General features: G+C 35.7%; 1 protein-coding gene across 1 annotated transcript in view; it reads right to left on the minus strand.

Annotated features, from left to right (window-relative positions):
* LOC114336641 (zinc finger MIZ domain-containing protein 1-like) overlaps positions 1 to 26940 on the minus strand; it is a 66070-nt gene that overhangs the window by 12228 nt on the left and 26902 nt on the right. The window contains exons 3-10 of the mRNA XM_050651623.1: positions 12419 to 12647; positions 10356 to 10852; positions 8930 to 9354; positions 8511 to 8854; positions 6293 to 6621; positions 4582 to 4726; positions 4181 to 4480; positions 2292 to 2582 (exon numbers count right to left, since the gene is read on the minus strand). Of these exons, the coding sequence (XP_050507580.1) occupies positions 2292 to 2582; positions 4181 to 4480; positions 4582 to 4726; positions 6293 to 6621; positions 8511 to 8854; positions 8930 to 9354; positions 10356 to 10852; positions 12419 to 12647 (2560 nt within the window). The remainder of the gene's footprint in view (positions 1 to 2291; positions 2583 to 4180; positions 4481 to 4581; positions 4727 to 6292; positions 6622 to 8510; positions 8855 to 8929; positions 9355 to 10355; positions 10853 to 12418; positions 12648 to 26940) is intronic.

Raw genomic sequence — 26940 nt, forward strand, 5'->3', positions numbered from 1 at the left:
GGCACCAATTGATGCCAAAATTAGAGAGAGCATAGGTTAAGATGGTTTGGTCATCGAGACATCGAGACGTTAATCACCCAATACGAAGAATAGCTGAAGTGCAGATTCCTGGAAGGAGTAGGAGAGGAACACCAAAAAAGACCTGGGGGGAGACGATAAGGCAGGACATGTTGGTAAAGGGGATAACATTGATATGACCCAAGATAGAATTGTGTGGAGAAATGCAATTAGGGAAGCCGACCCCGCATAGGGATAAAGCAAAGAGAATGATGATGATGGATATTTTAACTACAAAACAACAATCAACTGAACTTCGTAAGTTCTAGGTTTTCACCCAACGTGACCGACAGTCGACATTTGAACTGTTCTTGTATCTCTCCGTCGCTTGATATACAATTTGACTAATTTTGAGTCATCTTTGCCAAACTTCCGGTCATAACTTTTTAACCGGAAATGACATTAAAATCAGAACTAAATATTCGAGCTCGACTTTTCAATACGCGTCGATTGATATATCACATGCACTATATCTGCGAATATATTGTTCTACTTCCGGTTACAAGTTTTTTTTAACCGGAAGTGATATAAAAACCGAAAGCCTTTCTAAGGCGCGTCGAATAATTATATCATTTGTGCTATTTCGGGGACTTTAAAACAGTACTTCCAATACAATAAGAACAAATTTCATAACTTCCAATACAATCTTTGGGATATTAGCTTTCATTCGGCCCCTCACTTGTCATTATATCGGTTTTAATAACGGAGGAGTTGTATATACGGACGGATAGACAGACATCGATAATTCAAGGTTTTCACATTTTCTTCTTCTTCTTCCTCTTTATAAGCAATTCTGCTTGTTCATTGGCGGATTGATACCCCTATAGGAGGATATCACTCCATCTTTTGTGCGGTCGGTCGATACTTCTACTAACGATTGGTGATATCTCTTACTATTTTGACCACACGTGTCTCTCCCTTCCTGCTTATGTGGTTATTCTTTTCTTTTTTTTTTTCTGTTTAGTGTCCATTCCTTGTATGTTACATTGTCTTCTAATGTCTTCAGTCCTCTTTCGATCTCTCAGCGTGTGTGTTTCCTGTAATTCTTCTCAGTACTCTCATCTCTGCCATTTTCAGTAGTCTTTGTGTTGTGGCTGTATCGGGTCTTGTTTCTGATTCATATGTCATTATAGGTCTTACACTGGCTTTATAAATTCTTGACTTCATCTCAGTGTTAGTATGTCGGTTTCGCCATATAGTGAGTGTTATTAAGACATCATGTCAGTTTGGATCCTGACTATTTGCTTTTTGTACTTGATTTTTCACTTCTTTGTCTGTAGCTTTCTCCGGAGCTTGACAATGTAATTCCAAGGTATTTTATCTCCATTACTTGTTCAATACTGATACCATCAATTTGTATTTTACATCTTATTGGTTTTTTACTGATTACTATTGTTTTATTTTCCTAAGATGGAATTGTGATATTGAATTCTTTTGCTCTTATGTTAAACCTGTGGGCTAATCTTTGCAGACTATCTTCATTTTGAGCTATCTAGATTGCGTTGTCTGCGTATGTTTACTTCTTTGTTTCCCAGTCTGTATCCACTTCCTTTGTTGATGCTTTTGATAATTTCATCCATGATTAAATTGAAGAGCCTAGGATGAGTCTCCCTGTCTTATTCTGCTGCCTATGTCTATAGGTTCTGTAAGTTGTCCATCTATTCTGACGTCAATTTTGTTGTTTTGGTAGATGTTTTCAATAGTCCTTATGATATCTACGGGGATTAATAATGATCAAATAAGTGACTTATTTGATCCAACCTGAAGGTTATTCAAATTATCGCGGTAAAGAGTGACATGTTGTCAATTACTGTTTTTCCACAATTTTCTGATTATTTGTGTCAAAAAAAGTTGTATATTTTTCTAATGGTAGGCTGTGGACACTTTTTTTTCGAACAAAATTTGTTCTTGATAGACCTACACAGCTGACTTTTGTTTTGTCAGTTTTCACCATATTATAGAATTTTTAACATTTCCCGATCTAGTAAATCCTTTTAGTGACACATATTCCACCACATATCCGATTTTGGACGACCTTCACGAAATTTGACTAAGCATGCAACTACATACTACATTTGGAGGATCAATGAAACACTGTCTGCTGGTTGGTGTATCACGAAGTCGAAGCAAGTTGTTATCAGATTTGATGCCCCGTCAGTAATGTTGCGATAGCTCAAAATTTAAATAGCAGCCCTCGTAAAAAATATTTAGCATACAACCATTTCAATACTTACATTAAGTGCCTCTTGTCCTGTTCCCTCTCCGTCAATAACAGCCGCAGGATCAAAGTTAAGATCTGAAGGTATTTCTGGTACTGAAGTATCGGCATTCGTTCCACTTCCCGATACCGATCCGGGACCTCCGTTGTTTGAGCCACTACTGGTATTGTGGGTATCAGTAGACGGTGGCGGTACACTCGGTGGACCCGTCGTACCACCTCCAGGTGTATGCGCCGATCCAGGGGTACCTCCTCCTGGAGTGTGTGGCGTGTGTGGTGTATGAGGAGTGTGGGGTGTGTGCGGCATCTACAACAGGATAAAACATAAGTAATTTACAAATCAAGTTAGTGTTGCATATTATAATTAAAGAAAGCAGACAAATTTAATACAAACTTTGTATTGAAAAAATATGCCAATAGAAAATAGAATGCGCTGATGATATTCTGCCTCTTAGGACAAAGGTTCCAAGATGTGGCTGACCAATTGCAAACACTTTCCAGTGAAGCCAGTAAAATAGGTTTGAAAATCAATATTAATAAAATAAAATCCATGAGAATAAATGCAAGAAAAACAACATACTATTTACTATTAACAATATGCAGATTGAAAATGTGGCAAATTTATGTATCTTGGAAGTGTCATATCAGAAAGGAAGGTACAAAAGACGATATTCGTATGAAGATGCGAAAAGCTCAACAAGCATTCAGAATGCTCATACTATCAAGATAATACTATTGATAGTATACAAGTTTACTTGTGTATTGATAGATACATAATCTTGATAGTATACAAGTATACTATCAAGACAAAGATCCGAATATTCCAGTCAAATGTTATGTCTGTTCTACTCTGCGGATGTGAAACCTGGAAAGTGACAAAAACCCTTACAGACATAATGCAGTGTCTTTGTCTACGAAGAATTGTTCGTATTTTCTGGGCTACCATCATCAGAAACTGCTACACCTGACCGAACAAAAGTGTAGAAAATGAGAGTAGAATGAGAGAAAACACACTTCGAAAAAGACTCCAGTATTGCAAAGACTGCCCTAGAATGGAACCCCCAAGGAAAAGGAGTAAGAGGTCGCCCAGCACAAACTTGGAGTAGATCAATAATGGACGAGATAAGAAGTCAACGAAAGTCTTGGGAAAGCGCGCCCCGGACGCAGAAAAATGTCTTGGCTTAGATACAGCTGTGGACAAAGCAAAAATCATGCGACTGATCGCCAATGTTCTGGAAGGACAAAGCACTTAAAGAAGAAGACAGTGTTGGAATGAGGAGAAAACAGCTGAAAATAGGGGTCGATGGCGCGTTTTCAATGAAGCTCTATGCTCTACTTAGGCGTTCAAGAACCTTATATATGGACCAAATATCGATCAGTAATAAGTGGTCCAAAATTTGTACACCAGTGATATATAGAATTTAATGTAATTAATTTCACTTTTAAGATCTTGGAATGATCGTTACTAGTAAAATAAACAACATACAAATAAATGTAAAGAGATGCGACATAGGTTTCTAAAAAAAATTGGGAATCTATAATTAATTAATTATATATAAAATCAAAATAATCACCTTTCTTATAACAAAACAAATGATACGTTAAAGATATATTAATCCACTAGTACATAAAAAACTAGGCAATTAGACAACAATGCGAAATACATAGAATGTAGTAAACTGAACAAGTATAAGGGTATGCAATGATTGTGCAGTTAGATAAAGTAGAATAAAAACAGGAGAAAACGTGTCTGCATAAAAAATTGATATTTCTCTGATTATTTTAAATACCTTCAAAAATAAAAAGACTTCAATTATTGAAAAAAAGTTTTTGACAAAGTGTATCAAACAAAAGAAAATCGAATCATTTCAACACTATGTCACAGCTATTTTCACATTTCCTCACCTGCTCATTTAGGCTCTTCTCCATCGCATTCAATGGGTCCAGGGAATTGACAGATTCGCTGAGGTGTGAAAGTGGTCCATTACCGCTCAAGTACTCGTTAGTACTCGAATAAGTATTATTGTACGACGGTGGTCCACCATTCATCATCGAACCACTGGCGATGCTATTCATATCTGGAGGTAAATAAGGTGACATTGCTTGCATATCCCAGTTGTTCATGGTCGGTAGGGTCATACTTCCTGGTGACATGGCTTTATTACGTTTGCCTCCACTACAGGAATCATTACCTTCATCTTCCATCTGGAGAAAAATATATTATGTTATGACAGTAAAGTTGTAACTACGTTGAATAGAGAGTAACATAACTACTAAGAATGTTGTGAGATTACAAAATCATTTACCTTGATTCCAGGCATGTTTCCTTTGGCAGCCTTCCAGTTTGCAGAGCTGTCAATAGTGACTTCCTCCACTTCCTGTGTACTTAAGGTATTCAAAATGCCCCACATATACTGGTCAACTTCTAAACCTTCCAATTGTGCAGGTTTACTAGAAAGAAAGAGTTTATAAGTAACATGGAAGTCGTACAAAATGTGATATATAAGCAACAGGCAGATCCGACTCAATGCGCAATTTTACCTCCAAAACAAAAACTTCTATAGACGTTTTTAAACGGTTTTTCACAAATAACTCAAAAAGTAAGTATTTTATCATAAATAAAATATTGAGTAAAAATATAGCTTATAAAAAAGTGAAAAAATGGTGTGTATACGAAGTTTGTAGGCCCAGTAGTAGCGGAGTTGTAGCTAATGAAAAGTAGGTTCTTATTCATCAAATTGCAAATCGAATATTTCAATATGAAATAACCAAAAAATGAAGCACTTTTCGGGGAAAAGTCTCACGATGTTTTAAATTTAAAGTGTTTAAAAAAGCTTTATTTCTGTTTTTTTTTTTTGAAGTTTCTAGTATCCAAATAAGTAAGTTACGCTCAAAATAAAGTCTCTTTTTTTTTGGTAAAAAAAAATCGTACTTCTAATTAGCATTCCAAATGAAATTAATCGTAATGGCTTCACAAGTTACTTTACTTATGAATGTATTGTTTATATGATCTGTAAGTTTCATGGGTTCAAATTGATCATTTTTGAAAAATATTGGTTTTGAAGTATGTATGTACATATTTTTTTTTTAATTTGCAAAAAATATTCATGTTTTTCAAAATAACTTAAAAATATTAGTAATACCAAAAATCTCAAATAGTAAGGTAGGCTTTGCTTTTCTGAATATTTTGGGTTTTTTTGGTTTCCCTGTAAGACAAAAATTGGTTAAGATATGGCTGTTCAAAATTTGCATACACTCGTGATTAGTGACTCGTTCAAGCCCTTTTAACAACAACCTTTTTAAAAATAAGCACCTTGAACCGATGGAACTTACAGATCATATAAACAATATATAAGTAAAGTAATTTGTGAAGCTTCAACGATTAATTCCATTTAAGATGCTAATTAGGGGTTGATTTTCCTGATTGCTTTTACCAAAAAATAAAAGGGATCAACATCATTTTGAGCGTAACTTACTTACTTTTGATGTTAGAAACATAAAAAAAAAACAAAAAAAATAAATTTAAATACTGTAAAAAAGTTGTAATGAGTTTTCCCCGAAACTGCTTCATTTTTGATTATGTCACGTTGAAATATTCGTTTTGGAATTTGACGAATAAGAACCTACTTTTCATTAGCAACAACTCTGCTTCTACTGGTTCTACAGACTTCACATAATACACCATTTTTTTCACTTTTTTATAAGCTATATTTTTGCTAAGAATATTTTTTGATAAGAATCTATTTTTCAATAAAATACTTTTTGATTTATTTGCAAACAACCGTCTAAAAGCGTGGTGTTTTGGTTAAAAAATAAACAAATTCACTTGCAAATAACTCGAAAGGTATCGACTTGGTGAAAAAACTCTATTTTAGAACAAAAGTTGCTTAGAATTAGGCTGTTTATCCAATTCCGGATTTATTTATGTGTATGCCTTTCATGTGAATCCAAGCTGTTGCTTAAAATTCGGAGGTTTTACAATATTTTCCCGTTACTGATATTTTTATAGAAACTTACTTGCACACCGGACACCTCCAAGCTCCCCTTTCACAGTTTAGCTGCAGGTACGACTCCAAATCGAAGCATTGTATGTGTTTGCACTCGTGTCCCCTGGCCGGTAGAGTTATCCTCTTGAAAGTAATCGGACATTTCACAGAAACTTTAAGCGCCGTCTGCTCTACTGCGTCTCTATCACCGTTCCCTGTGGCTGAGCTACCGGTGTTACTGAAATTCCTCTTGATCTTGGCAATGCAGTGGTCGGCTGTTAACAAACGTTTCCTGAGCAAACCTTGAAGAACAGATCGAACACTAGGTCGATGAACAAGTTGAAGAACGAAAAGGTGGGACTGAAATAAAATGAATACTGATTAAACTACATGTGTATTAAAATAAACTTTCTGCTTTTATTCACTCCATAACGTGGAAGCAGAAGTATATGCTTCGGCATTCTATCCACCTACCTCAAACTGATACGAACCAAACTAAGTTTATAACGGTACCAAAGTTATTTTAAATTCCGATGCAGTTTACATTTGTAACACTTTCGCTACGCCCTGTATATTGAATCGAAGAATCGTAGTTCCTAATGGATCTTTCGTATGACGTGATTCACTTCTCACGACGTTGGATGTTTGTTTCGTTGTTCGTACGATTCTCTGAAATTTTGCGTGGATGTTGTTCGTACGATTCTCTGAAATTTTGCGTGGATATCTAAAGTGCCTCAAATTGTTTATATCCTACAAGAGGAGGCGGCAATGCTTCAAACAGGTTCTGATGGTTTTCGGAGATCATAAATTCTCTGATAATGTATTTCTGCCGGCTTTGAGACTGAAAAGTGTTTATTTTATAGAGATAACAGCTTTGAGTAAACAACAAGTGTTACCCATTGAGCACACGTGCGAAATTGCTGACTTGTTAAGACCTTGAGTTTGTCGTGAGAACGGGCTTGCCATGGGAACCTAGGGAAAACTGCTTACAGGGAATCTGGTTTCTTATTGGTGGAAAAATTTTGCATGGCGTCAAATTGGTGGTTTGGCGTAGTATGATTTAGGTTTTCTGATTGGTGAAGATCTGATTAATTAAGAATTGGAATCTGTAATTGGTCGATGGGATGGATCCTGTGATGATTTTGAGGGGGGCGTTGATTTTTAGAGATTATAGTTTGAGGGGATCAAGTTAGATAGTTCCATCGGAGAGTTCAGAGGTAGAAGTTATCGAGCGGTTGCCTCGGAGCGCGAGATGTGGTTACCGGCAAATAGTTAGCACCTAGGGCAGTTTTGTTGGGTCCGTTGCTTGCAGCGGCACCTGAAAGGTGGAAGTTCCAGTTTAGTTTCGAGTATTATTGTGCAATTTTATTGCAGAAGTCTTAGTGTTGGAGTAAAGTGTTTGTTCCAGTATGGTCTAGCAAGCCGCAGGCCACCGCGTTCTTCGCTGTTTTTAGGCGAACGCGGCCATTGTATACCAATGTTGGTATAATAATCTTTTCTTACATGCAAGCAGGAGTTAGAAGTTTCCTTTTGTGTTACTAAGTTTAACATTACAGTTAAATCATGAAGTTTGCTTATATATTTCATTTTGATCCCGTTTAATAAACTTTTAAATTTTTGTTCAGAGTAGAGCTAATTAGTGTTTTTGAGAATGCAGAAAACATACAAAGCTGAATTTTTCTATAAACTATGGATAACCTTATGTACTGTTGCTGTAGCTATTAACATTGTGAAGTGACTTTCGCGTAGTGAAATAGCGTCTTGGACTTACAAACCAACCAAGAAGAAACCAGAAAAATAATACGTAAAGGTATTATTTTTATGTATGTAGAACTTTTCTTTCATTTTTTTTTTGATTTGGTAATCTCGATCTCAATCTGTAATACCGAGAGATCAGAAATTCTTTTTTTTTCGTTTTTTAATAAATAATGTTTGATTTGCAAAATATAAATTTATTATTTCTTTCCTTCTCTCTTGAATCGTAAGAACAATAAAGAATTGGCTGAGTATAGAATATTGAATAGGTATAGAGTAAATAAGGTAAGTTACATTATAATATTTTGTATATTATGTATATTTTCTGTGAGACTATTTATTTTGTTTTATTTTGATTTAGCGATCTATCTATTTTTCTTTCATATTTCTATTTTGTGTAAAGTTTGGTTTCCTTTAGGTAACCAGTGGCGCCCAATATTTTATTTTTTTTATTTTACATCCTTATTTCGATTTTTCTAGTAAAGTTGACTTACACAACAACACGCTGATACAGTAATCTGTATGGTGTTCCGGCCAGGCTGACATACATCTTTTAGGTACAGGGGTTTGTGTGATGTCTTATTCTCCCCTCTGTCGATGATAAGTGGTGTAGCATTAACAGAAACTTGGACTGATGCAGGCCAATTGGTATTCATCTGTCTATCCTCGTGATGGAAGCACTTTAACTGAAGCTCCAAGTCTTGCCGCCACATCAATGTTTGGTGAACAGTAGGCTTAAGTTGGAACACGTGATTGCTGACTGCTAGGTTATGCTCTAATCTGAAAGGTGGGAGAATGATGCCGTCTCGTACCGGGAAGGTTAGCCTCAACTCATCATCTGAAGTAAAACAAAATTAATTAAATAAAACTCAAGATTATCACTGAAATTTTTAATGAAGAAAGTAAAACTTACTCTGCATTGGTAGTGGTGGTTTCAAGTCATTAAAATTAGGTTTAACATCTGGATTAGGACTAATGTATGGTGGCATACTACTGGCTGGAGTCAGTGGAGGTGTAGGGTTCCCTGGAATGGGACTGTGCTGGTAATTCATGTTGTTTCTCATTGCAACATCTTGCTGAAACTGTGCTGAGGAGGTGCTGCCATATTGACTGCTGGAGTTAGCGTTACTACTCATGTACTGACCAGAGTTGTTTGAAGGAAACTGGCTTATAGAGCCACCGTTAAAATACTGTCCTTGATTAGTATAAGGAGGCGTGGCCTGGCGCATTTGTCTGGGATTCCCCATTGACATCATGGTACCAGGTCCAGGGCCAAAGTTACCTGTGGGACCTAACGTCTGCTGGGATGGATACTGATTGAAGTTAGGCTGCCTCGTGCTAAAAGAAAATCAATAACCCCTATAATTATCTGTCGACGAAAAATAAAATAAACGTTAGTAACTAATGCCTGTTTTCTTTTTGTTTGTCCGTAAAGATCACTTCTTTGGGGATCAAGTCTAGAGGCGATATTTAAAGAGAAAAAACAGATCCAACACATAACTGCAAAGTATGACATCTAACAGGAAATTTAAATTGAACGAAGTACAAAACAAATAAAATAAATAATGAAGATGGAACAATCATGAAAGGAATAAGAATAAGTCCAGATATGAAGTGAAAGAGGTTAGCACAACAAAGAAAGATTGTGATTTAGAATTGAGAGGCATTAGAACCGGTTTAATAGTGGTACTAGTGTACTAGTAGTTTATAGAAGTCTTAAATTTAAGGAAAAGCAGAGCAGCTTTGCTGTTCTGAAGCTATTTTCTTTTCGACATCTTATGTAATTTATTATTTTTATTGGGATTAAGCCACAATCTTACCTTAGTCGTTCTCAGAATACAAAACAATAATGTTTATGTGTAAACGATTTCTGAAGTGGAAATCGAAACGCCAAAATAAACTTATTTAAACTAAAATTGTGATTTATTCCCAATAAAAATACTAAATTATTATCAACAGTTACCATAAAGGAATATATATATTCCACAACTGTATGAAGAAAATATGTAACATGTAGGTAATATGATAATTGCAAAAAAATTGATATAGAAACCTGTGTAAATAATAATTGCAGATACAGATTTTACTAGAAATGCTCGGGTTAGATGATGGTTGTCAATAGCATAAAGTTTAAAAAGGTTCTGAACCTCTTTTCTTGTGGCAAGTTTAAGTTAGATTAGAATTAGAATTTTTTGAAAACGATTTCTGGGTTGGAAATCGAAACAAAAACAACTGTAAAATCTGATTTTCATTACATTCGATTGTGGTTTAATCTCATATAAAATAATATTTAGCATAGAAGTTGATAATAATATAAAAAAATGATATATTCAACTTACCTATTATATGGATACTGGCCGCTAGGATTAAAATTAGGATTCATGCTGGCAGCCATACTAGGATTCATACTGGGGTTCATGTTTGGATTCATATTAGGATTCATCGAGGGATTCATTGAGGGATTCATTGAAGGATTCATTGAGGGATTCATTGAGGGATTCATTGACGGATTCATTGATGGATTCATTGAGGGATTCATTGAGGGATTCATTGAGGGATTCATTGATGGGTTCATTGAAGGAGACATTGAAGGAGTCATTGATGGATTCATAGGACTCATACTGGGATTCATACTAGGATTCATGGTAGGACAGGTGTTTGGATAGCTTTGTTGAGTGCCACGTTTTTGATTCATATGCATTGCTGGCGAGGGATATGGGGTCATTCTCCTGGGGTACATGGAGCTTGAGTTAGGTCCGGGTCCGGGACCCTGCATGCCCATTTTAGGCCCCATGCTACTCATCATGTTGTTGTGCATTCCTCCCATATTCATACCCTGAAAACAATTTTCTTGTTATTTATTTTATCAATTTTTTTTTTATTTTAGTTATGAGATTTTAAAATGTGTAGAGTTTTTCTACTGCACATACGCCAAGTGGCGAATTTCGAAGTAGTAGACAGATTTGTATACTTGAGCTCCCTGACAGTCAACAATGGCGATTTTTCTTTAAAAATAAAGTGTAGACTAGCAATGGCTCGAAACACAACAGCTAAATTAACTAAAATATGGAAAGACCCAATAACAACAAGGAATACTAAGCTCAAAATCGATAGAAGCCTTCGAAATATGGGTCTACAGAAGAATTCTAATCGTGTCCTAGACAGAACACAGAACCAACCTACCAATTCTGGAAGAGCTTCCTTACTTACTCCGTGGCGTTACAACCCTTCGTGGGTTTTAGCCGATTCGACAACATGCCTCCACTGGTTTCTGTCTTGAGCAACCTCTATCCAATTGTCCACGCCAATAGCTTTCAGGTCTCCTGCTATATTAACTCGCAGTCCACCGCAGTCGAGAGCGTTCGCGTGGTCGTCTTCCAGTTGGAACTTCCTCCCATACCAGCTTTACTGTTCTTTGGTCACAATGTCTTCTGAGGTGTACTGCCATTGGCAGTACATTGTAAAGTTCTTCGTTGTTATCCAAGGATACCTACATTACTTAGGTCACATGGCGAGAAGAATGGGCACCATAGAACTATTGGTACTAAAAGTAAAGGTAGAAGGCCGAAGATCAAGAAGAATATCTCTAACACAATAGGCAGACCAAAAAAAGACTCTGGTGTGAAAGTCCCAACATGAAGACGTCCATCTAGCTCAGAATCGCAGCCAATGGAGACAGCAAGCTACGAGTGTCACCAGCTCTGACACTGTCTCAAGGAATGATGAGGAAGAAAGTTTAACTATTCTATAAGTAGATATAAAAATCATTGAAATATAAAAACCTCGAACAACATCTTCTGAGACCAAACGTAAATTACTAAAGATCATTTATTTCTGTCTACTTCTGTGCATAACAACAAATTGATCCTGCAAGATTGCGTAATAAATATCAATCTTTCAATATGAGCTGCAAGAATATTAGCCCACAATAGATTATTTCTATGAGATTACTTGCCAAAATAAATAATTATGTACAATTGTACACAAATATCTGAAATCGCGAAGGTCACTCAGGTAACAAATCAAGGAGAGGGGTTTTCAGTTGAACGCTTTAGTGCAAAGAGTAAACATCCATTTAAAATGCATTGTGCGCGAAATCAGTGGTTTTGCGACATTGCTAGATAAAATCGTCGAACAGTTGTTTAGTAAATATGAATATTACAAGTTCCGTAAAAATAGGCCACTAAGTGCACAATCCTGTGATTGTGATTATACACAATGTTTTAAAATTTACGCAGCAGGAAATTTTACTGTGAAACAGGTAACAAATAAAAACCGAAAAACCTTTGAAAACTAATTGATCTGACAACGTCGCGTAACAAAAGTTTTCGATCGGTCTGACCTTGTCGGTTCAGATATTTCTGTCAACTTGTAATTGCAGATATAAATATAGGGATCTTACCATGGGACTCATGCCATTCATTCCGTTCATGCCCATCATGCGTTGCTGATATCCCTGTTGGTATTGTTGATTATTGAACTGGGAATTATCTTGCAGAGCAACAACACTGGCTGTAGCTGTAGCTGTTGCCGTTGCTGCGGCGACCATAGCTGCAGTACTCAAGGCGTTTCCGCTTCCGTAACCCTGATCACTACCATTCATAACATTGCCTGCACCATAACCACTAACACTGAAAAAGAAAACTACAGGTAAAAAAAGGTGTTAAATTTTTCACATGCAAAAATAACAGTATATTTTTCACTGTATCAAATCCTAAATTCTCAACTCAGTATTAAAAACTGTTCCTTAATTCAACCCTGAATAATAATTCGTAGTACCTACTATCCCTATTCAAGTACAGACATTATTGAAGACAATGTAAACGAAAATCCCTCTTTAAACTGTTTACCCCCAAAGGCAGCAGACGTGCAAAGAACTCTCTCTCCTGCTTCGTGTCAAAGTGAAAGGACGCAACTGTCTCTGCTTTGCCCCCGTACAGTATAACATGTTAAAAAATACCGTGAATGTACCGCTTTAAAGCTAAAAACAGTCCACTAAAGACAAACCTCGTTCGAGAAACAAGCGCATGTGAAACCTGCATATGTGACGAGAAACAAGCGCGTGTGAAACCTGCATATGTGACGATTATCGATGAGCGAATGAAACAGTGACATTGGTATTAATAAGCTTTTCTACAAACTCAATTTAGATATTGTCTGTATAACATAATTGTCTCTTTCAATTCCTTTAAACTACACCCTATAATACAGTACACACAACTCTGAACTTATTCAAATTATTTCACATATTAATTGTACAAATTTACGCTATTTTGTTATGTTCAAAAATTTAAAAATCAGAATATTTCACGTTCTCTAAGGCAAATGTTTATTTGAGAGTAGTGCTCTCCTTGGCTTGAATGGGTTTCTCTCAGTTTTTCTTTTTCTTCATATTAGAAAGCGATAATTTGTCAACCTCCGACAATTTTTGGTCTCACTGAGGAATATGTTTTGAAGGATTTATGACCATAATTTATTTCTTTTGACATTGTGTATATGAGATGTGAACACATGACATTATGTTGAAGAACTTTTAGATTATACGTGACAATTAGTTTAAAACCGATGTATAAATGTAACTTTTATATTGAGCAGTGTATTATTCGATTAGTTTTTTTCAAAGCAAATTATCGAGTTTTCCATATTAATCTTTTAACCCGGGAGCAGTTCCGCCGTTAGAAAAAATCTAACATTTTATCCTTTTCCATGATAACTTGATGAAAAATTTTGCAACATAACTTTCCACTCATAAGTGCCTCGAGGAATATTGAAGTAATGTGTAGGAATTTTTTTAAATATTTTTTTATTTTTTTTATTTTTTTTTGTGGAATTTATGGCATTGGTGAGAACCAATTAGCTTTAGAGTTGTTAGAAATAGATATTTTTAACAGAACAAGTAAATTAAATATAAAATAGAAATTTGTTTTTACTTCGTATTTAAATTCGTATTGTTAGATTTTTTCTCTACGCGCGACTGCTTACGCGACAGAAGTGAGCGCGACTGCTCCCGGGTTAAATATACATAAATTAACAAAATTAATTATTAACATCTAGCTTTTAATAAATGTTCACTAATATATAGTTCTCCCCCTGTAAAAAAATGGAATTATTGTCGGATTGAAAAATCAATTCCTTGGGAACAAGCTCCTACAAAATCTCAAAATCCAGTGTGTGAACAGTGACGAACATTTGCGTACAATGGTGAAGGGTGGGTCGCGGCTATATAAAAAAGGGGGAGAGCAAACAAATAATACAAGCACTATTTGTGGAGCACAATAGAGCAGAAAAGTAAGCGAGAAATAACCAGGAACGGATTAAGGCTCCAACTTTTTGTTACAAAGTGTTTATCGATAAAACTGCGAAGTATGAACAAAGTAGATAGGCAGCGTTTAGACACAGCGTTAACTCGCAGCAATTTATAGATATCAATCGAGTTGCTTCAATTTATCGTTGTGTGTAAACGGTACATGGCAGCGATTTATCGGAATTGGAATTGGATTGGAGTTGGTATCGGATTGCATCAATTTGTTATAACGATCAAGTTGTTTCAGTTTATAATTATCGCAGCGTCTAAATAGCTTTAAAATAATTAATAAATCGCAGCAATTTATCGTCACAATAAATTACTGCGATTTATCGCGGCGTCTAAACGCCAATTAAGTGATATTTTTAATTTAAAGACGGGTTGACACGATCCAAGTGTACTTGGTTAAATTATGTTTGGACGCTGCGCGCGCAACACTTGGAAGCTACCTTGATCGTGTCACTTGTTCCTTTAAGTACACTTGTATCCACAGGTTCTATCCAAGATAAGAAGGACACTGACCAACTTTTTTGGATCCAAGTAGTGTCGAATTTTAAAATTAAAATAGTGTCGTCGTCGGAAAAACGAAAACGAGAAGTGTAAATACAAAAAGGAAATGGTTTAAAAGGGAGAGAGTTAGATTAATGGAGTTATACGAAGCTGAGGAAGCATTATGGTGGAGTAAATAAAGAATACAGTAAGAAATCGAAAAATATCTGAAAATAAAATGAAAAATAATATTTTGATAAAAAAATATTCCTCTTCTTCTAATGCCATGACCGTTACCGATCGTTAGATATCATGTTCGCTACCATATTCGCTATCGTGACTTTATTAACAGCAGCTCTGAATAATAATATAGTAGATTTTCCGTACCATTGTCTTAGATTTTTGGCCATGATGTTCTTCTTCTACCATGAACACGTTTACCCTGGATCCTTTCCTCAATGATCAACTGCAAAAGTTCATATTTTTCAGGGTGCCAAAGAATTCCAGCTTCCGGAAATCATATTTTTATTTCGGAAACCGTCTTGTTATAACCGATCAAATAAAAAGGGCGAAATAACATCAAACAGAGAAGATTTACTAAATATCGTAGAAGAATTTTATTCGGAACTATATAGGAACCAAAGGCTAAATCAAAATAATCTGAGGGAAGCGGTTTCAAAGAAAATAATAAACCAAGGCTCCGAAATACTACCAGAGATAACCACTAGTGAAATCCATCAAGCACTGAGAAAAATGAAAAATGGAAAATCACCAGGCGAAGATGGAGTCGTAATAGAGGCCATTAAAAACGGAGGCCACATTCTTATAGGTAAAATAAAAAATCTCTTCAACTTATGCCTTCATCAAAAGTCGATACCTGAAAAATGGAAAAACGCCGTAACAATACTTTTGCATAAGAAGGGAGATAAGACAGACTTAGAACATTACAGACCCATTAGCCTGCTAAACCACTTATACAAACTCTTTACAAAATTAGTGACATCAAGAGTACAAAAGAAGCTAGATTTTTATCAGCCAAAAGAACAAGCTGGATTTCGATTTTTCGATTTTTTGGAACAAACGGCAATCTGCAGGCAGTAAAGTTACTAATTGAAAAGTCAATAGAATATAATAAGCCCCTTGTCCTAGCATTCGTGGATTTTCATAAAGCCTTTGACACGATAGAGGCTTACGATAGAGATTAGAAGCTCTAAATGAATGCCGCATTGACTATCGTTACAGTACACTCATCTATAATATTTATAAAGAGACAACAATGAGTGTTAAGTTACATGATAAAACCAAACAAATGAGCATAGAACGCGGCGTAAGACAAGGCGACACACTCTCGCCAAAACTATTCATAACTGTTCTGGAATATGCCTTTAAGATGTTCAACTGGGACAATAAAGGCATCACAATAGACGGAGAAAAGTTAAATCATCTTCGTTTTGCAGATGACATAGTCCTTATAACTGATGACCTAGGAGAAGTAAAGGAAATGCTAAATGAGTTAGATGTTATCTGCTGGAAAATAGGCCTGAAAGTGAACTTATACGTGAACAAGAAGTAGAACTAGTGGAAAAGTACATTTACTTGGGTCATGAAATTAGAATTGGCAGAGATAACCAAACATGCGAAATAAAAAGAAGATTAACTCTTGCTTGGGCAGCCTACGGAGCTCTGAGAGATATATTTAGGAGCAATATACCGATCGGTTTAAAAAGACAAGTGTTTGATCAATGTGTGATGCCGGTAATGACATATGGAGCAGAGACACTGACTCTAACCAAGGCAACAGCGTCGAAAATGCGGGTTGCTCAAAGGCGTATGGAAAGATTCGTGCTGGGCGTAACCCTACGGGATAAAATAAGAAATGAAGATCTCAGACAAAGAACCGGTATCGCAGATGTTATAGAACGTATCACCAGGCTTAAATGGAACTGGGCAGGACACGTCGCCAGGCTGAAAGATTCAAGATGGACACGAAAGCTGCTGGAATGGAGACCAAGAGAAGATAAACGCAGTAGAGGAAGGCAGCCTACACGATGGACAGATGATATCAGGCGGATTAGTAAAAACTGGCAACAATCAGCACAAAACCGTGAAGTGTGGAAACAATTAGGGGAGACCTATGTCCAGCAGTGGACGTGAATTGGTTGGATGATGATGATGATTCTTGTACCAATTAAATTATTCTACATCTTCCATTCGTGTAACTTCTGGCTCAGGTTTTAGTGTTAATGACTGCATAGTTTAGCCATGACCGATGGCTGTATTGTATATGCCCTCTCGTGCAGGGAATCGAACCCAGGCCGCCTGGCTTATATAAGCCAATACCATAGCCACTGAGCTATGGCCGTCACGGAAATCATGTTAGTAATATTCGATTTAGCAAACTGCAAATAGGATATTTTCAAAAATTTGAAAGGGACAATATATTTGTTGAAGTCCATCCCTGATCAAATTGAAACAAACGCAGAGTGGAAGCCAAAGAGGAAAAAAAGCTTTTTTTTTCATTTGGTTTAAAACGGTGGGTAAAAACACTGAGCGAAACAAAAGGCGTCGCAGAGGGCGATCATCAATTGTCACGGAAATTTACACTGGAGGGAGATGACTGCATAGGGAAATAGTTCTCTACAGTTATAATAACTGGAAAAGTAAGTTCCAAGGAGCACTTTGTGTTGTACAATTACTAACTACTAGATCTTGAGAATAGCAAAAGGTAACAAAGAGTCAATACCCAAAAAACTCAAAGCAATGAAATGTGAGGAATAGAGGACAGAGATAAGGTTGATGAACCATGTTTTAAAGGTATTCTTGCGTGTGATCCATGTACGTGTCTACAAAAACTAGACGATAGCAAACACGAAACCAACTGGGATTTAGAAAAGGCTTTGGCACTAGAGAGGCATTTTACTACACAACCACTCATAGAATGGTGTCGAGATGTCAACTGTGTGTGACGTATTCATATGTCAGGTTGACTTTGAGAAAGCCTTCGACAAAATATAACACAGAAGACTTCCAAACATAATTATTACGGAACACGGAAATAGATGATCAAAAATGTGTACTATCCCCTCTCATCATCCAGCCTCAAAAGTCCACTGCTGAACATAGGCCTCCTCCCCTCGTTTCCAACCCCATCTATCCTGCGCCGCTCTCATCCAGTTTTTATTTACCTTTCTTAAGTCGTCAGTCCATCTTGTAGGCGGTCGACCGACGCTTCTCTTGTCTTCTCTTGGCCTCCATTCCAATAACCTCTTCGTCCATCTGTCATTCTGGCTATGTGTCCTGCCCATCTCCACTTCAACCTGGCTATCCTCTCGATGACGTCAGTCACCTTTGTTCTTCTCCTGATTTCTTCGTTTCTGATTTTGTCTCGCAGAGTTATTCCTAGCATTGACCGCTCCATTCTTCTCTGCGTGACTCTTAGTTTGGTAGCCGAGGCTTTTGTTACGGTGAGTGTTTCTGATCCGTACGTCAAGACTGGGAGGACGCACTGATCAAATATCTTTCTCTTTAGGCATGTGGGCAACTCACTTTTAAAAGTTTCTCTCAGTTTTCCAAATGCTGCCCACCCAAGACCTATTCTTCTCTTCAGTTCATGAGTCTGGTTATCCCTGCCAATCGTAATTTCATTTTTTCCCCTCTACTTTGACTATCCCTTCTACTTTTTTATATATGCTCAGAAGAAATGTTTAAAGAGGAATTAACGGAACATTAGTGAATAATCTCAGATATGCAGACGATACAATACTCATTGCGGGTAGCAGAGAAGGGCTACAAATTTGGGTTGATCGTATTACTCAGTACTGCGAGACGTATGGAATGGCTTTGAACACAAAAAAAAAACAAAAATCATGATTGTCAGTAAGAACCAGATTGAAGAGACGAAACAATCTACGTTAAAGGAGAAGCTTTAGAGAAAGTACCCAAATATAATTATTTGAGATGTGAACTAAATGAACAATGGGTCCGCAGCCTAGAAATAAAACGACACATTGAGGTGGCCAGAAGCGCTTTTAATAAGATGAAAACAGTATAATGCAAAGGAAAACTGGGAATAGAAATTAGAACTAGAGTATTGAGATGCAAGGAAGGATCAAAGGAAGAAGAAGCATAGGAAGAACACGCATCTCCTGGCTAAGGAACCTTAGAGAATGATTTAACTGTAGTTAATTACAACTGTTCAGAGCAGCAGCCAACAAAGTAACCATAGCCATTATGATATCCAACCTCCGATAGGAGAGGGAACTTTAAGAAGAAGAATTGAGATGCTACGTGTTCTCTGTCCTTTTATATGGAGTTAGAAGCCTGGACAATTACGTACGCAACTGAGAAAAGGCAGCTTCGAGATGTGGTGTTATCGAAGAATGTGGAAAATATCACGGGCACAACACGTAACAAACACAGAAATATTAAGAAACATGACAAAAAGGAGAAGAAATGATTTTCTAGATGTTATTTAGTCAAAATTCGATTCTAGGGAGTTGAAATTTGAACATTAATCGATCAAACAATTAAACCATTGATAATAAAGCACATAGTGATGACAACGTATGGCTGAATCTCAGGCGGCTCATTAACTCGGTGTTTTGAAGGATCGAAAAGTAACATTTATCAGACATGAATAACGATCCATCTTCGCTAGTTAGTTTTCATCAAACTACCAGAAACACTTTCGGAAATTGTTATGCAGACAAATGGTTATGCATCATACAGAATTTAGTTTTATAGATTAGTTTAATGGTATGATGGCAATATGATTGATTTTAAAATAAGCAGGTGGGACTCTTTATGAAAGATACTTTACTGAAATTCTGTTGGTTTATTTCGGATTCATACTCATATATCCATGGTTTATCACATATCAAAAACATTAACTGACGACTGGTGTTTTTACACAAATATTTGTTGAGCGGTGGACAAATTATGCTGTACCAGACAGGAATAAAATATTCCTCTTCTTTTTTCTATTCTTTATAAACAATTCTGCTTGTTCATTGGCGGAATGATACAGCTCTTGAAGGCTGACACTTTCATCTTTTGCGCTGTCGACAGATACTTGTTCTACCAAATGGTGGTTTATTCCTTGCTACTTTGACCACACGGGTCTCCCCCATTCTGCCTATGTGGTTATTCCTTTCTTTTTTTCTATTTAGTGTCCATTCATTTATGCACTGTACGTTACATTTCCTTCCAATGTCTTACTCCTCTTTCGATCTCTCGGCGTATTTTCTGTAATTCTTCTCAGTACTCTCATCTCTGCCATTTCCAATATAGCCGCCCAGTCGGGATAGCATTTGACCTTGCATTAGGAGCTGCCCCAAATTTTATTTTTCTAATCTTTAGGGAGGGTCAATATTAGTATAAATTTAAAATCTCGACTCAATTCCGCCGTTGCGTTAGCCGCCATCTTGATTTTAAACGAAAACCGTTTTTGCTCAATATCTCCGCCATTTTCAATTTTTTGACAAAAAGTGTACAAACTGAAATTGTTGAAAATGCGATTTTCTATAGTTTCATTTATTATAATTTTTTTCGTGCGGTCGATATTTTCCGAGTTATGAGGGGAAAATAGTGACAGTTGTAGCATAATTATTGAATTATTGAATTATCTCGTTTATTATTAGTTTTACAACAAATATATACCAATACAAAAATGAAGAGAATTAAATTTTGTATAATTTTGATGCCGTACATTTTTTTGATAAAATCAATATTTAAGGTAGTACGTATGTGGTAAAGGTGCGAGCGTAAGACCTGATTGATTTTGTAGCAATTGTTTTTGTTCAATATCTCCGCCATTTTCAACTTTTCGACAAAAAGTGTAAGAACTGAAATTGTTGCAATTACGATTTACTACAATTTTTCGAGAGAACCAGTGGCGGGTCTACAAGGGGGGGAAATGGGAAAATTCCCCCCAACAGGGTCCAAAATTTAAAAAAAAAATTGTTGAAACATCACGATATATTAGCTGACATAAAACTTAAAATATCGACAGACAAATTCAACCAATCAAACCCGCTAGTTAATAAAATTAAGTGAACTTAATGCATATAATGTCTTTTTATGTCTTTTATATACTTAGTTTGGTTGATGTTTCATTGGAAGTTTCAAAAATTGTATAAAATATAATTCTCTTTATTTTTGTTTATGTACAATTATCTCGTTAAGTTAATAATAAATAAGACAATTCAATAATTATGCTTCCCCTCCGCTTCCATTATTTTCCTCCTTAACTCGGAGAATATTGATCGTATAAAAAAATTGTGCCAAAGAAATTGTAGGAAATTGCATTTCCAACAATTTTCTTTCCCACCATTTAGGTTGAAAAGTTGAAAATGGCGGAGATATTAAGCAACAACAGTTCTCATTTAAAATCAATATGGCGGCTAATGCAACCGCGGAATTCAGTCGAGATTTTAAATTTACACTACTATTGATCTCTGCTAAAGGATAGAATTATAAAATTTGGGGCAGCTCGGAAACAAAATTCAATTCAATAATTATGCTTCCCCCACCACTTTTTACTATTTTCCCATGTAACTAAGAAAATATCAACCGCATGAAAAAAATTGTTAAAAAGAAATTGTAGGAAATTTTATTTTGAACAATTTTAGTTGAATTTAGTAGATATTTAACAAAAACAATTGCTATAAAATCAATCCGGTCTTACGCTCGCGCCATTGCCGCATACGTACTAGCTTAAATATTAATTTTAGCAAAAAAATGAAAGAGATCAAAATTGTGTAGAATTTATTTCTCTTCATTTTTGTATAGGTACATATTTGTTGTAAAACTAATAATAAACGAGATAATTCAATAATTCAATAATTATGCTACAACTGTCACTATTTTCCCTCATAACTCGGAAAATATCGACCGCACAAAAAAAATTATAATTAATGAAATTATAGAAAATCGCATTTTCAACAATTTCAGTTTCTACACTTTTTGTCAAAAAATTGAAAATGGCGGTGATATTGAGCAAAAACGGTTCGCGTTTAAAATCAAGATGGCGGCTAACGCAACGGTGGAATTCAGTCGAGATTTTAAATTTATACTAATATTGACCCTCCCTAAATATTAGAAAAATAAAATTTGGGGCAGCTCCTAATGCAAGGTTAGGCCTGTTATTCGTCTAACCCGACTGGACTAATAGTATTTGTGTTGTGGCTGTGTCTGGTCTTGTTTTTGATGCAGTCATTTTTGGTCTTACATTATGGCCTTTATGGCATTTATGGAATATATTCTTGACTTCATCTCAGTGTTAATATGTTGGTTTAGCCTTATAGTGTTATTATTAAGGCAACCTGCCAGTCTATTTGCTTTTTGTACTTGATTTCGCACTTCTTTATCCAGGTCTCCATAGCTAGACAGTGTAACAGCAAGGTATTTGTATGTCTCCATGAAAATAAAATACCTTGGAATAAATGTCAAATTTTCTTCCAATGTTAAACATTAGCGTGCAGAAATACCGCCAAAGCTCTAATCAGTCTAACGGTAACAGTTCTTGCAAAGCGTCGATAATTTCTGATTAAACATCTGATAGAACCTCCAAGAAAAGTACAAAAATCTAGAAAAACTGGTTAGAATGCGAACCAAAACATTCAAAAATAAAGAGATGGAACAAACGAATGGAGAAAGATAATTGTGGAAAGTATTTTATTAGAAAATAATTGTGGAAAACTATTGCAGTCATAGGCGCCCATACCCATGGGCAGGGGGGCCGTGGCCCCCCTAGCTTTTCGGGTACTTTAAACTAACTATATATTGTTATCCATAGTGTACAAAATGTAATGTGCAAAATCTTTACGTCTGCCCCCCCCCTGAAAATTTTTATATGAGCGCCCATGATTACAGTGACGTACACTGTCCTAACTTAAAGATAATGCAACATACAAAAAATAATAATTATTGATACGTTACAAGATTACTGTAGTTATTACTGATATTGTTGTTTTCTCTATAACGATCTTGACAACATTTTACAGCCTCCAACACCACAAAAACCGTTTAACAATACTCAAAACACGAATTAATTCATCGTTTTCTTTAATCCCTATCAATGTCGTATCGTATCAGTTATGAAAATAAAAGTCTGGCTGTTATACCTTCTATTATGAGGACATTTTTAAAGAATAGGTACAAATACAATAACAACAGTACAATAAGGGTAAATTCATTATTGTTATATGGCTGGCAATCTGCTTTCCTCGTTCGTCAACCGAAATATCAATCCCTCGCTCTACGTACGCATATAATAGACAGTGGCGGACGCCAATATTTTTTTAATTCGACTGAAGTTGACATTAAAATTACGAATAATCGATGGTGAAATGACGCTGCCAAAAGCCAAGAACCCCAACACTGTAATAACTATAGATCAATCAGCTTAATCTCACACTTATTGAAAACATTTTTAAAGCTTATACATGCAAGAAAGTGTGAAACGGATATGAGTAATAGACAGTTTGGCTTTCGTAATGGCCTCGGAACAATAGAAGCTCTGTATAATTTCACAACTCTTGCCCAAAAATGTCGAGACCAACAAAAAGAACTTTTCGTTGCGTTTATAGACTATGAGAAAGCTTTTTCTACAAAGTTAAATACAGCATTCTCATGGAATGTCTAAAGTGAAGAGGATTCGACAAAAATGACATTAACATAGTGGAAAATCTCTATTGGAACCAACAGGCTGTGGTAACATTAGATAGAAATAGCACGGATGCGCAACAGATAAGTAGAGGAGTGAGACAGGGTTGAGTACTTTTACCATTACTATTTAAAATATACTCCGAAGAGTTATTTACCAGTACTGGTGCTAAGGTATAAGGTGCCCGCCTGCAAAACTAGCATTGGCGCCCTTCGGTTTTTTAAAATTATTATTTTGTATAACCCAGCAGAAAAAAAAGCTCATTGTGGCGCCCCCTAAACAGTGCATCCCTTGCAGGCCCGTTATCGCCGGCCCTGTTATTTACACAAGCACTTGAAAACTGTACAGGGAGGATCAAGATAAATGGTGAAAATATAAATAACATCCGATATGCTGACGATACATAAACACAATTTGTGATACTGGGGAACAGTTTGGTTTAACAATAAATATAAGAAAACAAATGTAACTATAAAATAAAGTAAAGAAAAGTAAAGAAAATAAATGTAATTACGTACCATGGTACGTAACGCGATTTTTGAAGATTTTAACCCCCCCCCCCCCACGTACGCACTCTTATGGGAGTTGAACTAATGCGTAACGTAATTTTTGAAGATTTTTAACCCCCCCCCCCCCAACCTGCGTTACATAATACTTAAACGATCCCTAAGAGGAACAAAGTGATTACAAGGATCCAGATAAAAAATGAAGATATTGAACAAGTGGATAAAATGAAACACTTAGGAGTCTGGATTACGGAAGATTTACATCCGAAATCAAAAAGTCGATCATCAAGAACAGAGCAATCAAGAGCAGCCTTTTTGAAGATGAGGAAATTTCTGAGTAACCAAAGTCGATCTGCAAATCCGATATCGGATGGTAAAATGCTATATCCACTAGAGTTGCACAAGTTTGACTTGAATGTTTGAAATTGACTTGAGTTTGACTTAATTTCAAGTCACACTCAAGTCAAACCTTCTGACAAATAATTCAAGTCAAGTCAAACTGGTCAATGGTTACAGGTTTGAAAATTCAAACTGTTTGTCAAACTAGTTTGAAAAATAATTTATGTAGTAGATATACTTTTTTGTCGAGATATAAATGTTAGTTGCCAATTAAGATAACAAAATTAAAAATACAATGAGTCCCACATAAAAATAACTTGATACGGGACGCTATTTAAGTCAAAATAGAGTCGTAAATTCAAGAAAATGATTCATTTGCGTGTCAAATTGCTTGCTGGCAGTTTTGTTATATCGGTAATCGGTGATAATTTTATGCATTCTATCCACTTTTTTATACTTTTATTTGAGTGTTACTAAATTACAACAAAAAATTCCTTGAATGGTTTTTTTTATCATACCAAGTGTAATTTAATCTATTTCAATAAAAATTTATGAAGGAACAACAAAATATAAATAAATTTTTGACAGAGTAGGTTCAATGAATTGTTTGTGCCTTTGCATCAGATGTCGTTTTAAAGAAATAGTTCCACAATTTGTCATTTTTTAAGGCTGTTCTTTATTTTTACATAATATGCACTTTGCAATTTTTATTATTTTGCATTCGCCTGCAACATCAAATTAATAAATCAGTATAATTCTTTCTCTTTAATTAATTCTGATTCGTCTACAGAACGAATTCCTTGAAAATTAGACTCAATTTGTTCTGATACGTATTCTGAGCCGAAGAAGGTTCAGGTTCAGATATTACCGCACAAAGCACATACTTCAAAACGAACGTAACAAACAAGCCAAGTATATACTTCTAAATATGAACTATGTACTTATAACTAATTTGCGGAGTAGCAAAGTACAGGTTCAGATCTATCCAAATAAGTCAAAACCAATTAGAATTGGAAATATACACGTTGCGCATTATGATATTCAAACTTCAAACTGTTTGAAGAAGTTTGATTTCAAGTCAAACCTAAAGATATCGAAATCAAGGCAAGTCAAACTTTTTTACAAAAAAAGTTTGGTTTTCAAGTCAAGTCAAGTTTGTTGAGTAAAATCAAACTAGTTTGACTTGACGCATCTCTAATATCCACTCTCCACTCTATTCTTATTTATGATGCCGAAGCCTGGACTGTTAATGTTGACTTACTGAAAAAGCTGGAAGCTTTTGAGATGTGGCGTTTTAGGAGAATTTTAAAAATACCATGGACCGATCATATTACGACCCGTGTTGAGCTGCCCCCCCCCCCACTTGCAAAAATCAAAAAACAAATAGCCCTGATTTATGAGCTCTCATATTCCGCAAACTAAAAATTTTGAGCTCCTTCCACTGAGCAGGAATTTGATACTTTAGTGGGGGGGCTGACTCAGCCCCCCCCCCACCACTTAAAAATAGGAATATTGAATCGGTTTTTGCGGCAGAATTACGAGCTATTTATGAGCTCTTGAAATTATATAGTTTCGATTTTTGAGCTCATCCCCTTCACCCCCAAACAACCCTTTAATTGATTTAACTTAAGAGAAAAATGCTGAGAAAACCTAAAATATATAGTATTGCAGATATAATTCCTATAACTTGTATACTCTAAGAATAAACTATTAAATCACGTGCATTTCGATTATTGAGCTACAACCCCTTCGCAAGAAAACCACCCTATCTTCCCGGCTTAAGAGAAAGTTGTACTTAAAATGCATTAAACTAATTATTTGGCTACTACATATCATTGAATTATTTATAAGCTTCCAAATTACGCGCATTTAGATCAGTAAATTTTAATTTATTTTGTATAGTGCAGTCACTGAAGGTAAAAATCAACGATTACCTTCAATTTCGGTGAACCTTCATCGATTTTCACGAAAATTGGTCAGTGGTTAGAGGATACGTCAAGAAACAAAGCACGGTACCACCTTGCGCCTTTACCCTGAGGGTGGATACCGCCCCCTAAGAGTTTATTCTTAGAATATAAGCTATACGAATTAAACTACTATTAACTTTTTTGTAAAAACTTACAGTTTTTCAGTGATTTACGAAACCGCTTCATAACATGAATTTTTTTCACGAATATTTAAAATCTTTGATCTTTAATAACTTAAAAAGTATTGACTTATTTTATTAACTTTAAATAATAAATTTTGCTTTTAATTTGTTCTTTTATTGATTTGTGCAGTTATTTTTAATAAAATAATTTTCACCCCCGAGAGGGGGCGGTATCCACCCTCAGGGTAAAGGCGCAAGGTGGTACCGTGCTTTGTTTCTTGACGTATCCTCTAACCACTGACCAATTTTCGTGAAAATCGATGAAGGTTCACCGAAATTGAAGGTAATCGTTGATTTTTACCTTCAGTGACTGCACTATACAAAATAAATTAAAATTTACTGATCTAAATGCGCGTAATTTGGAAGCTTATAAATAATTCAATGATATGTAGTAGCCAAATAATTAGTTTAATGCATTTTAAGTACAACTTTCTCTTAAGCCGGGAAGATAGGGTGGTTTTCTTGCGAAGGG

The sequence above is a fragment of the Diabrotica virgifera genome, chromosome 5 (genome assembly GCF_917563875.1).
Source record: "Diabrotica virgifera virgifera chromosome 5, PGI_DIABVI_V3a".
In the NCBI taxonomy this organism is placed as follows: domain Eukaryota; kingdom Metazoa; phylum Arthropoda; class Insecta; order Coleoptera; family Chrysomelidae; genus Diabrotica; species Diabrotica virgifera.